Raw genomic sequence first — 12,681 nt, 5'->3', positions numbered from 1 at the left:
ACTTGGTCGTGACTAGGTAGGTACGGTAGGTACCAATATGGCTGATTCCACGATTGCTCGATTGATTGCTCGATTGATCGTCTGATGCTATGCTATACTATGCTATATTCAATCTCAGCCTCAACCTCGGCGTCAATCTTGGTGGTGGCGGTCCCACTCGACTGATTAATCAAGTCCGTCCCTATCTACTTTCACTCTCGATCTTGTCTCATCTCGAGCAGCTAATTAATAGGTATGGAAAGTGTGCTGCTCTGTGCTGCTCTGTGCCTTGCTGTACCGTGCGTCTGTGCGTGCGTGCGCGTGTGCCTCATGCGCTATACAGTATGAGGTGTCACTCCTTCAGTCAGAAGAGTATGAGGTCTCGCTTCTTCAAAGGATAAGGCAGGGATTCCTTAACCACTAGAGTCTGTTTGTCAACACGGAATGTCGCCTTTGTTCACCCACTTCCTCACACGGAAGACTAAGTAAGGCTTCTTAAACCACTTGAAGGGGTTTTCCTCAATACGGAATGCCGCCTTCGTCCACTCACTCCTTAAGTAAGGCTTCTTAAACCACTTGAGGGGTTTTCCTCAATATGGAATGGCCCCTTCTTTGTAGACGAATGCGTCTACACTACCACCATCGTTAGACGCAATGCCGTCTTTGGCCTCTCCACCACCACCGTCCTTTTGCTCTCCAGCATCGTCGATCGACTCCTCCGCGGTTCCACCAGCACGCTGCCTGTTCTTGACGTTGCCGGCTTCATTTACGCCTTCTTCTGCACCCTCAGCCTCGCCCTCATCCTCGTCACTGTCCTCTCCCGACACATAATCGTTCGCTCCTTTCATCGGTTTGGGCGGTTTCCACCCGATCAGCATCTCATTGGCAATGAATTCGTCAAACGAGGGGTACACGTTAAGCACCTCGTCGAAGAACATAATTCCGCATCCGAGTGTCCGGACGGTGGCCTCGATCTTCGTGCCGACGCGCAACATGGATTGAAGGATCGATTCGACGAAGAAGACGTACTCGGACTGGTGGGCCGGGCGGGAGGTTGACGAGGCCTCAGCCTCTCTCTCCGCGTCTGTAAGGTCTTCGGCCAGGGCCATGGGGTTGCGCCACGGTTTCGCGGTCACGCGGCCGACGGGGCGAAACTGCGCCGACTGCGAGGTGTAGATTTGCTTGCATTCTTTCGAGGGCGGTTCGATCCTCGTGATCTCGAAGCCCACGTGTTCTTGGACGTCGATGACATCGAGCATCAATGGCGCGTGGTTCTGCACACCATCCAGAAAGCCGAGGTAGACGGTTTCCGTCGCCGCGCCCGCGACGCCGAACTTGACAATCTGTTGTGCTTCTTCGGATTTCATGCCCACAAAGACGGGGACTCCCTCGTCGTCTTGGCCCCACCATGTCTCGCCGTCGTAGTTGTGCCCGTAGCTTCCGTCGAAGAGCGTCGAGCACGCAATGTTGAACTCTCCCGGGAGACGGCGGAGGGCTTCGGCGGTGTCCCACAGCTCGGCTGCGGCGACGCGGCAAAACGACCGGGACGCGAGGATGTCGTCGTTGTACTCCGGGCAGACGTCGTGCTGGAGCAGGTAGTCGAGGAATCGCTCGATGGTGGTGCAGATGAGGTCGACTTGGGCTCTGGTCTCGAGGCCCCACACGTTCTTGGTCCGGCGGCTGAGGAAGCTCTTGATGCAGCCCAGGAAGTCGACCTCGTAGAGACTCGTTTCCGTGCCGAGGTCGCGCTTGTCCTCAGTGGCGAAGACTTGCGAGAGAGCCTGTGCAACCTCTACCTTGGAGAGCCCGTCCGTGTTGACGCTCCCTTGGCCGACGTTGGGTCCCACGGTCAGGCCACCGTACGCGAGGTACTTGTATAGAACGTCACGCCGCTCGGGGGTCAGTTTGCGAGTTCTCTCGAAGCGAGCTATGGCTGTCAGGACGCGGTCGACAAAATGTATCTGTCTGGAAGCGGAGCATGCGCGTCAGCAAGTTTGGAAGATCTCTCTCATGCACGAGTGGACTCGTACTCACGCGTCGTAGAGTTCTTGCTCTTCAGCGTGCTCTTCCGGTGTCATCGGGGCATCTGCGAAGAAGTCTTCGAACCCGGTGGGCTTGTCCTGCACAGTTGTCAGAATTGTCTTCGAGGCGAGATTCGCCGGTCTTGAAGCCGTACCAATCCACGTTTACTGGCTGGCTTCTTCTTCTTCTTTCTTTTCTTCTTCTTCTCCTCCAGGGGCGGGACGTTGGACGCCACTCCGTGATCCTGACTCTGGAGATCGTCCTGCTCCTCTTCATCGTCTTGAACTGAGCCATTCTCTTGAGTGTGTTGCTGGCCAGCTGGAGTTTCGTTATGATCGCCGTTGGTCTTGAACCCCTTGGCTTGAGGTCTCGATGGGAGATTCTGCACGTCAGTACTGGTGGCTGCATCGTCCGGGTGGGCATCGGTATCATGAGTAACAGCAGAGTCAGGTTGACTTGTGCCTTGCGCCACCGGTGTTGGCTCTATACCTCCTGCCATGTTCTTGCGATAAAGTGAGGTGTGTCGGATTGATGGGTGAGGCAACACGACGAACTCAGATGGTCAACCCAAGAGATATAGCCAGTCTCCTCTTCAAGTGATCTGGCTGGCTCCAGTAATTGAAGACTGTCTCAGAACGTCACCTCCAGGTTGAACAGTGACGGACTGAACATGAAGCCAGGTTTGAAACATTATTCACCGCTAGGATGCTGAGACCAGATGTTGGGAGGGTGAAGGTCGGCTCAGCAAACAATCATGTCTGCAGACAGCCGAGTGATGCTCCTGGATATCCAGGTAGATTCACTTGTTGTCACTTCTTCATGGATATGGACTGCTCGGGGTATGGTTCTTCTACTACACTAAAAGATGAATAGAGGAGGATGTCGCTGGCCCCGCGCGTTCAGCTCACTCGGGGTCGACAGCATCACCGTTTCCGCCAATGAAAGCAGCAATCAGGCGGGCGTTTCGAAAACTTGCGTCGACCATGAACTTGGAACTTTCCGGCCCACAGAGCTGAGCTGATAAGATCGGCCCCCTACAGTAACAAGGATAGACTCGATATATAGTGTGTAGAGATCTCGCCAACCCTTCCTGTGCACTACTTCCTCATCCATCCTCACTTTACAACATGGCAACGCCTCAAGCATCCCACGCCAGCAAGAAAGTGGCCGTTACACCCAGTGAATCCGAGCTCGTACCCTTCGACCACAGCGCCGCCGGACAGTATGCCTGCCACCCTCACTTCAAGTTCACGGGCCCGTGCTAACGATCTATCGTGTAGTGAAGGAATCAGCTCCAACGCTTCCGGCTCCCTGATCATCAAGCCATGCACTCAGGCCGAGATTGACTTCTACGAGTCTGCGAAAGACCACCCTCTATTCCAGGCGCACATGCCCACCTTCATCGGCTCGTTGTCACAACATGAAGACCAAGACGCAGTCGCACCACTTCTCGAGGCGTCTCACCACGGGGTGGCCGCGCCTGCGGGTGTCATCGCCGACCCGACTCCAGGCCTCATCAAGCGCGCGACCTGGAAACCCTCGGGCGGCAAGAAGCTCTCCACGGGCACGGCGATCGTTCTGGAGAACGTGGCGAGCGGGTTCAAGCATCCGAATGTCCTGGACGTGAAGCTCGGCTCGAGACTCTGGGACGACGAAGCACCGCTGGCCAAGAGAAGAAAATTGGACGAGGTCGCCGAGGGGACAACGAGTGGGAGTCTGGGATTTCGAGTTGCAGGAATGAAGATCTGGGCGGGCATCACGACATCAGAGGACCACGCCAAAGTCGCGCCCGCTGAGAAAGAATACGTCGAGGTCAAGAACGGGTATAAATCCTACAACAAGTTCTACGGCCAGTCTTTCAAGGCGGAAAACGTCGTTGACGCTTTCACCGCGTACTTTGGTGGGGCCGAAGAGAGCGACGGCAACAAGAAGGTCAAGTTAAGGCAAAAACGGGCAGAGTTCATTGTCCGACGGTTCATTCGCGAACTGGAGAGCATTCAGTATGTTCTCGAGAACGAAGAGAGTCGGATGTACAGTGCGAGTGTGTTGATGGTGTATGAAGGAGACGAGGAGACCTTGGAGGAGAGTATTGCGAGGGAAGAGAAGGAAGATGGCAAGGCGGCGGCTGGCCATGAGGACGGTGTCGGTGATGAAGATGAGGACGAGGACGAGGATGACGATGACGATGACGATGACGATGACGAACAAGACACAAAACCACACAAGATCCACGAGGTACGACTGATTGATTTTGCCCATGCCAGGTGGACTCCAGGTGAGGGGCCAGATGAGAACGCTCTCAAGGGAATAAGATCTGTTCTGGATGTTCTGCGGGACCTGGTAGACTGAATGGGCCATGCCTTGGCTGGGGATGGCATCGAGCGATCGATATGTACAAGTCACTTGGAAGATTGCAGGGTACAACGAGGGTGCTTCTCAAGAAATAAACCTAGATTTCAAACTCGATTATTATGGCCAAATGATGGTACGTATCTAGTATCCAGAGAGAAAATGCTGTAGTTCACATCCTCTCCAAGCCGATAACGCCCTCAGGCCAACCGGCCCGTACAATCGCTCGGTTCGGCACCCTTCCTGCGACGGGGCTCAGCAGACTGATCCTTCCTCTCGCCTCGTCCGTGTCCGTCACATAAAGAAAGCCCATGACGCTACTGTCCCTCTTGACCTCCTGCTCGGCTTCGCCATCACAGTTCAGCACTGCGAGCACGGAGCTTCGCATCGCCGCCACCGGAGCGGTCATCCGTTCAAAGATCTGATTCGGGGGCAGCGCGACTCTTGTTGTCGCCGGAGACGTGTCGTCAGCGTCGTCTGCCCCGCCGGGCAAAAATGAATCCTCGTCGTCCTCGCCAGTCGCCGCAAGCGCCGACGAGTCGGGCGTTGTCCCAACCCGGCGCCAGACAGTCAGAGTTGAGAAGTCGACTTGCTGCTGTCGAGGCTGTAATGCGACCCCGTTGCTTAGCCGAGGGTTGCCGTAGAAATATGTCTTGATTTGAGCAGCCCGAAAAGCAGTCATGTAAGCCACGTCGCGGTCGACGCAGCCGCCTGACTTGGCGAGCTTGATCACGGAGATTGTTTCTGGTGAGTATGTGGCAGAGCTGCGTGACGGGACGGGCTGGCCATCGAATTTCTTGACCATGTCGCTGTACAGTCTTTCTGAGCCTAGGCAGATGATGGCGGAGACACCGAACTCGGATACAATGTCCTGGATGATGTCGTATCCGACCCTGTTACCGGCCGTGATGTTTGTCAAGCTGCCAGGAGTGTCGATGATGAGGCCACTTTCCCGGGCCTCGGGATCTTGAGCAAGACGCCCTGCCACTGCGAGAGCTAGCCGACTGACTTGAGCCTTGTAGACTTTCCCTTCCTTTTCTTCTGGTTTCGAGCTGCCGAAGAAGTAGACGAGGGGCAACTTGACCGGGATGGCTCCGTTAGGCCCTGACATGGGTGCAGTCCCCCAGCCTTCTTCCACGTCTATCAACGTCTTAAACACGGTTGCGGTCAAAGTTCCCGGGATGCTCATGACGCCTTCCTTCACGTCCAGGTTGACCACGACCGGTGAGCGTCCCGACCGGTTGGCGTACCCTGTGAGGATTTTCGCAAGGGTAGTTTTGCCCGCATTGTCTGGACCTAGGACCAAGACTCTCGGTCCTTCACGTCCATTGGCTCTCGCTCGGTCACGCAGTTCGTCCAGGGCAAAGTGAACGTTGATGTATTCACTCATGGGGGTTTCCTCAGCATTGTACTCGCTTTGCAAGGCATCGCCACTGACTTCGAACGAGCAGCCATTCCATGTGTAGATTGCGGCTTTGGTGGCTGTGAAAGTGTAGGTATTTCCGGTCACAAGTTCAGTGCCGAACAACTCGGCGGTGCCAGTCAGCAACTAGATCATTGTCAGGACGTGGATAGGCGGCAGCAGGGATCCGGGTTCTACCTTGACCTGCACGTATTTGCCCACGGGGACCTCGAATCGCCATTCGGTCTCCTTCTCCAAGTCATGCTGGATGGTCTCGACAGTGTGAACCTCTTCTGGCTCTTCTAGGCCAAGACCAGGCAAAGACATTTCATCATCATGAGAAAGCGATGGAACCGTCTTCTCGGCGGCGTTGTGGGTGATGTATCGAGTCAATGACAACTGCTAGTCTGTCGTAGCGCTTCCCTAGGACGTCTGGTGAGGCTGCATGGATCTGCTTTGAATCTGCTCGAGGCTTGTCACTTGCGACTGAATTTCGCGAGGAGCCACGTTTTGGGTTAGCGGCTTGGCATACCGCTGACTCATCAAACGCGAAAACCTTGGTGAACTCTTGGTGCGCTCACCTAATTCTGAAGTTGCGTTCCTCGTGGATGAGTCCTTCGCAAAGCTATCCATTCTGCTTGGTTGGCTGTGCCCGAGCAAATACTCGGCCGGGATACAGCTACGCAAGATCCTCCAGTCGGCTTGCTCGTTCCGGGCTGGCCGGAGCAGATGGTTTGAGAACTAGTGCAGATGCACAACTGACTTGTCACCTGCTTGTGCCTTGGCTGCGGACTTTATCCGTTCCGTCGACCCTGTTGATCATCCGGGATCAGCGAAAGCTGACCTTTCACGCCTTTCGCAAGTACGTTCGTACTCCGTACTCCGTGTTGAGACGGACTTACTCTCAGGTATCCCCCAATCGTCATTCCAGACTTTCGCAAAGCTAGCGAAGCTGAAATTCTTCACAGCGGAGTGGCCGAGTCGCAAACAGCTTGCCACCCACTCAGGGCAACCACCTGCAACAGACCCACCTCGGCATTATATAATGGATTACTGTGTGCATGAGCACATGCAGGGCTGGCATCTTGCTCAGGCCCCCCCGGACATTGCCATTACTGGACCGCAGCAGCAGATTGTTCCCGATCCAGAGTCTCGGCTTGCTGGAAGATGGTTGGCAGTTTCCCGGACTCCTCAAGTCAGCACTATTCAAGATGCGGCATAATGTACGGTCGCACAATTGTGATATCATCCGGCTACTGAACTGTCAACGGTAGTGGAAACCTGATGAACCCCGTTGTGTAGAATGACAGCAATGGGAATTGGCGTGCATGCTGCGCGTATGCAATCCATCTCAGAAGGGTAGCCAAGTTTGCGCGGCAAATTGGGTGTCCGACCGATTTTGGCTTTCGCATTGAGTTTGGATTGACAAGCAAGGATGCCTCGATTCACACCACTGGCTGGCCAGAAGGATGCATGGCCCAACGACAAGGCGTGTTGTGCAAATGGCAGCTCTGTCCGTACCTGGCCACCCAGTCTTTAACCATAGCTTGTTCTCCATCGATCAAGCTCGGTTTGTTGTCCTCTATTCCATTGAAACGTCACCTTCAATATCTAAGCCACTCCATGTGTGTATCTGGTACCTCAGCGACATTGTGTGCATCGGAAGCCTCAAAACCATCACCCGAGAAAGCCTGTCCTCTACTGTTTGAGGCTGGTTCTTGACGCCTTCTGCTCGTCTCGCCTTTGTCAACAGCCTTGCGGTGAACCAGCCTTCGCGTTATGGGCAACGAGGACGAAGTAACGTCTCCTGTGCCTCCGCCGGTAGAGGATCAGCTTGAGCGCGAAATATCAACAAGCAGCTCCGAAGGTCCGGCGTTCGAGCCAATCCGAACACGAAAGACGAGGGACGTAGACGATTACCGCTTCGATGATGGAGACGAGGCCACCCGCGATGAGCTGGCAAAAATTGCCTCCATCCTGTCTGGAGCGCGGTCGCGCACAAAATCCTATACGAGCGATGGTCTTCAAAGACAGGACACTGTCGCCGGCATGGCGATAGAGTCTCCTGAATTCGATCCCAACAACCCAGCCTTCAACTTTTATCTCTGGATCCGGAAGTTTCTTCAACTGCTCGAGGAGCAGAACATCAAGCCACAACGATCTGGCTTCACCTTCAAGAATCTCAATATCTCTGGGAAAGGCTCGGCACTGGTACTCCAGAACACTGTTGGTTCCATCTTCACGCAGCCGTTCCGCATCCGAGAGCTCTTCAGCCATCCCGAGGAGAAACAAATCCTCCGCAACTTCAATGGACATGTCAACAGTGGAGAATTGCTAATCGTCTTAGGCCGGCCGGGAAGCGGCTGTTCCACATTTCTCAAAAGCATCTGTGGTGAGCTTCAGGGTTTGGCACTTTCAAAGGACTCAAAGATCACATACTCTGGCATACCACAGGATCTGTTTGTGAAGGAGTTTAGGGGCGAAGCCATCTACAACCAGGAGAACGAAAAGCATTTCCCTCATCTTACTGTGGGAGAGACCCTCAACTTTGCTGCTGCGTGCAAAACACCATCCAACAGAATCCTTGATGCCCCCCGGGATGAGTGGGCAAAATATATGGCATCTGTCATGATGAACATATTCGGTCTATGTACGTACCTAAACGGCTCAAATCATGTGCGCGTCGTGGAGACTGACCTCTCAATCAGCACATACCCGGAATACCAAAGTGGGAGATGACTTTGTTCGTGGTGTCAGCGGCGGAGAGCGCAAGCGTGTCAGTATCGCTGAAATGGCCCTAGCCGGTACGTGACACACTGCTGTACCCGCAATATAGGCTTATTCTTTCCCAGGTTCGCCAATTGCGGCATGGGACAACTCTACCCGTGGTCTCGATTCGCAGACGGCGCTTGAGTTCGTCCGCTCGCTCAGAATTGCAGCGGACTTCGGTGGCCTCACTTCGCTCATCGCCATCTACCAAGCCTCGCAAGCCATATACGACCTATGCGACAAAGCAATTGTTCTGTATGAAGGCAGACAGATCTACTTCGGGCCTTGCGACGAGGCTCGGGCGTATTTCGAAGATATGGGTTGGTATTGTCCGCCCAGGCAGACTACCGGCGACTTTTTGACGTAAGTAAAGACCAAGCCTACCGTACGAGATACTGCCCCGGAGGTGTCGCTAAATACTCAACTGCAGCTCTGTCACCAACCCTAGAGAGAGACAACCACGACAGGGTTTCGAAAACAAGGTGCCTCGGTCCGCCGAAGAGTTCGAGAAATACTGGCTGGAAAGCTCTCAGTTCAAAGCCGCTCAAGAAGAGATAGACCATGCCGATCAAGAGGAGGGCAGTGGTGAAAAGGCGCTGGAAGCGTTCAGGGACTCGCATCACCGGCAGCAGGCTGAACACGTCCGCCCAAAATCGCCCTATGTGATCAGCATTCCCATGCAAATTCGCGTCTGCGTTACCCGAGCATATCAAAGGCTCTGGAACGACAAAGCATCCACCATGTGAGTAGAGCCTCTCCCTTCATTGAATCAAGCCGAACTACACTCACACGCGCTTCATTCAGTGCCGTCGTCTTCAGCCAGATCGTACAAGCTCTGATCATTGGCTCCATCTTCTTCGGGACCCCAGTTTCTACCGGCAGTTTCTTCGCAAAGGGCTCTGTTCTGTTCTTTGCAGTCCTGCTCAGTGCTTTGCAGTCGATTGTCGAGATCAACACCCTCTACGCCCAAAGACCGATTGTCGCCAAACACAAGTCATATGCCTTTTACCACCCATTCACTGAAGCAGTCGCGGGCATTGTGGCCGACCTCCCGATCAAGTTTTGCACGACTACGGTCTTCAACATCATCTTGTACTTCCTGGCCGGGCTGCGGTATGAAGCGTCGAACTTTTTCATCTTCTTCCTGTTCAACTTCATGGCCATGTTAACCATGTCAGCCATCTTCCGGAGCACCGCGGCGGTCACGAAGACCATATCTGCTGCTCTGGCAATCGCCGGCGTGATGGTACTTTGGATCGTGATCTACACTGGATTTACGCTACAGCGGTCATACATGCATCCTTGGTTTGAATGGTCCTCATGGGTCAATCCCGTGGCGTACGCTTTCGAGGCCCTTCTGGTCAATGAAGTCCACGGGCGCGAATTTCCATGTGCCTCGACGAGCTTGGTGCCGCCTTACGGCACAGGTTCTAACTTCCAATGTGCTGTCGCCGGAGCTGTAGCTGGTCAGACTACTGTCTCAGGTGACCGGTGGGTTAATTCTTCTTATGGGTACTCCTACAGCCATATTTGGCGCAACCTGGGCTTCCTGTTCGCCTTTATGATCTTCTTCTTCGCGATCTACTTCGTCGCCACTGAGATCAACTCCGACACAACGTCCACAGCTGAATTCTTGGTTTTCCGACGAGGCCATGTCCCAGCATACCTCCAGCAAGGCAGGAAAGACGAAGAGCGACCGCAAACCAACGAGAAAAGCATCAGCTCAGACGACCCAGTCGAGGAGAAGCAAGCCGAAGAGGTCAAGGCGCTACCTGCACAGAAGGACATCTTTACCTGGCGCAATGTGACACTCGACATCAAAATTAAGGGCGAACCTCGGAGACTACTCGACGGCATTTCTGGATGGGTCAAACCAGGCACATTGACGGCGCTGATGGGGACATCAGGTGCCGGCAAGACTACTCTGCTTGATGCCCTGGCGCAGAGAACTAATATTGGTGTCTTGACAGGTGATATGGTAAGCCATCCAGTCCTTTTCCACTTGTCATACCTGTTCTGAAGTCCGGTCCTAACTCGATCGCAGTTAGTGAACGGCAAGCCTCTTGATCCGTCTTTTCAGCGCAAGACCGGCTACGTGCAGCAACAAGATCTCCATCTGGAAACGACGACCGTCAGAGAGGCTCTTCGCTTCTCAGCTTACCTCCGGCAGCCAAAATCTGTTCCACGGCAAGAAAAGGACGAGTTTGTCGAAGAAGTCATCAAAATGCTCAGCATGGAAGATTTTGCGGAAGCTATCGTTGGCAATCCGGGCGAAGGCCTCAATGTTGAACAGCGCAAGCTGCTTACTATTGGCGTTGAACTTGCAGCAAAACCGGCGCTTCTCATCTTCCTCGACGAGCCCACTTCAGGTCTTGACTCCCAGAGCTCATGGTCGATTGTCGCATTCCTCCGGAAACTCGCAGATTCTGGCCAAGCAATCCTGTGTACCATTCACCAACCGTCGGCCATACTCTTCCAGTCGTTTGACAGATTGCTTTTTCTGATGAGAGGCGGTAAGACCATATACTTTGGCGACATCGGGCAGAACTCACGGACCCTGCTCGACTATTTCGAGATGAACGGTGCTGCTCGATGTCCCGATGAAGCCAACCCTGCCGAGTATATGCTCGACATTTGCGGCAAGAAAGCAGACCGCGACTGGAGTGAGGTCTGGAAGGCGTCGCCAGAAGCCAAAGAGGTGCAGGCAGAGCTGGACCGGATCCACGAAACGAAGAGATCAGAGCCTGCGGCGGACAGTTCCAACCCGTCGGAGTTTGCCATGCCCTTGACCTCGCAGATGTACTATGTCACCCAGCGAGTATTCCAGCAATATTGGAGGACGCCATCGTATATCAGTGGAAAGTGAGACATGATTCCGCTTCTGCTACCGAGGAAGGATCACTAACACAACGGCAGATTTCTCCTGGGCATCATGTCGGCATTGTTCATCGGTTTCTCGTTCTACAAGCAGAATTCCACCTCAACCGGGCTGCAGAACACCATCTTTGGCATCTTCATGCTGGTCACGTAAGTCGAAATGTCCACGCTCCTCCAATCGTTGAATGAGCGTACCTAACAACGACAGCATCTTCTCTACACTCGTCCAGCAGATCATGCCCCGGTTCGTAATCCAACGCTCTCTGTACGAGGTGCGCGAACGGCCCTCCAAAGCCTACTCGTGGGTCGCCTTCCTCGTCGCCAACATCTCCGTCGAGATTCCGTACCAAATCGTCCTGGCCATCCTGATGTGGGTGTCCTGGTACTTTGCCATCTTCGGCAAGAACCAAGACAACGAGACCAGGGCCCTCATGCTGCTGTTCGTCATCCAGTTCCTGGTGTTCACTTCGACCTTTGCGCACATGATCATCGCGGCAATGCCCGACGCCGAAACGGCCGGCAATATCGCAACCCTGCTCTTCAGCATGATGCTCACGTTCAACGGCGTTTTGCAAAGCCCGACAGCACTACCTGGGTTTTGGATTTTCATGTGTGAGTACAAGTTGCTCGGCGATTTCGCCCGCGTCGGAATACTGACGATTCATTCCCAGACCGCGTCTCCCCCATGACATACCTGGTCGCCGGGTGGGCCTCGACAGGCTTGCGTGGCCGGAGGGTCCAATGCGCAGACAACGAGCTCGCCAACTTCGATCCCCCTTCAGGCCAGACCTGCGGAGCGTACCTCGCGAGGTATCTCCAAGGTGGAGCCCCCGGCCAATTGTACAACCCGGCGGCGACGAGTCAATGCCAGTACTGCCCGCTCACGTCGGCGGATCAATTCCTCGCGGGAAGCAACATTTACGCGAGCGACAGGTGGCGCAACTTTGGGATCGGCTTTGCCTACATCATTTTCAATGTAAGTGCTGTGTTGTGCTGTGTTGTGCTGTGCTGTGTTGGCTTTGACTCCTTTTTTCCTTTTCTCCTGCATCTCCTTCTTCTACTTCATCCAGCGCGAACACCCCACGTCCTAACGTTCGGCCAGATCTTCGCCTGCATCACGCTATATTACCTGTTCCGCGTCCGACGAGTCAGCCTCTCGAACTTGGCCAAAGGCCCAGCCAGGGCGGTGGATCTCGTGGTCACGGGCCTGAGGAGGATGTTTGCCCGACATGGTGAGCCGACGCCGAGGGGACGAGAAGCCGAGAACAACAAGGCTTATTAAC

The 12,681-nt window shown here is 54.3% G+C and overlaps 4 protein-coding genes across 4 annotated transcripts; 2 read left to right on the top strand and 2 right to left on the bottom strand.

Annotated features, from left to right (window-relative positions):
- Window positions 1-569: 569 nt before the first annotated feature.
- On the bottom strand, window positions 570-2,500 carry G647_07098 (uncharacterized protein; the record flags this gene model as incomplete). The annotated part of the gene is made up of 3 exons (XM_008731415.1): window positions 570-1,944; window positions 2,014-2,099; window positions 2,156-2,500. The coding sequence occupies 3 exons, from the start codon at window positions 2,498-2,500 to the stop codon at window positions 570-572; spliced, it is 1,806 nt and encodes a 601-aa protein (XP_008729637.1).
- Window positions 2,501-3,128: 628 nt separating this feature from the next.
- On the top strand, window positions 3,129-4,350 carry G647_07097 (uncharacterized protein; the record flags this gene model as incomplete). The annotated part of the gene is made up of 2 exons (XM_008731414.1): window positions 3,129-3,223; window positions 3,282-4,350. The coding sequence occupies 2 exons, from the start codon at window positions 3,129-3,131 to the stop codon at window positions 4,348-4,350; spliced, it is 1,164 nt and encodes a 387-aa protein (XP_008729636.1).
- Window positions 4,351-4,522: 172 nt separating this feature from the next.
- G647_07096 (uncharacterized protein) lies at window positions 4,523-6,079 on the bottom strand (the record flags this gene model as incomplete). The annotated part of the gene is made up of 2 exons (XM_008731413.1): window positions 4,523-5,899; window positions 5,951-6,079. The coding sequence occupies 2 exons, from the start codon at window positions 6,077-6,079 to the stop codon at window positions 4,523-4,525; spliced, it is 1,506 nt and encodes a 501-aa protein (XP_008729635.1).
- A 1,452-nt stretch (window positions 6,080-7,531) lies between these two features.
- On the top strand, window positions 7,532-12,680 carry G647_07095 (uncharacterized protein; the record flags this gene model as incomplete). The annotated part of the gene is made up of 10 exons (XM_008731412.1): window positions 7,532-8,402; window positions 8,461-8,556; window positions 8,605-8,884; window positions 8,952-9,263; window positions 9,326-10,499; window positions 10,566-11,383; window positions 11,438-11,548; window positions 11,607-12,010; window positions 12,070-12,374; window positions 12,501-12,680. 10 exons carry the CDS (start codon window positions 7,532-7,534, stop codon window positions 12,678-12,680), a joined length of 4,551 nt encoding a protein of 1,516 aa, XP_008729634.1.
- Window position 12,681: the final 1 nt, after the last annotated feature.

This window comes from Cladophialophora carrionii (assembly GCF_000365165.1).
Source record: "Cladophialophora carrionii CBS 160.54 unplaced genomic scaffold supercont1.6, whole genome shotgun sequence".
Taxonomy (NCBI): domain Eukaryota; kingdom Fungi; phylum Ascomycota; class Eurotiomycetes; order Chaetothyriales; family Herpotrichiellaceae; genus Cladophialophora; species Cladophialophora carrionii.
Note: the sequence above shows the minus strand (reverse complement) of the source record. Positions and strands in the feature narration are given on the sequence as shown.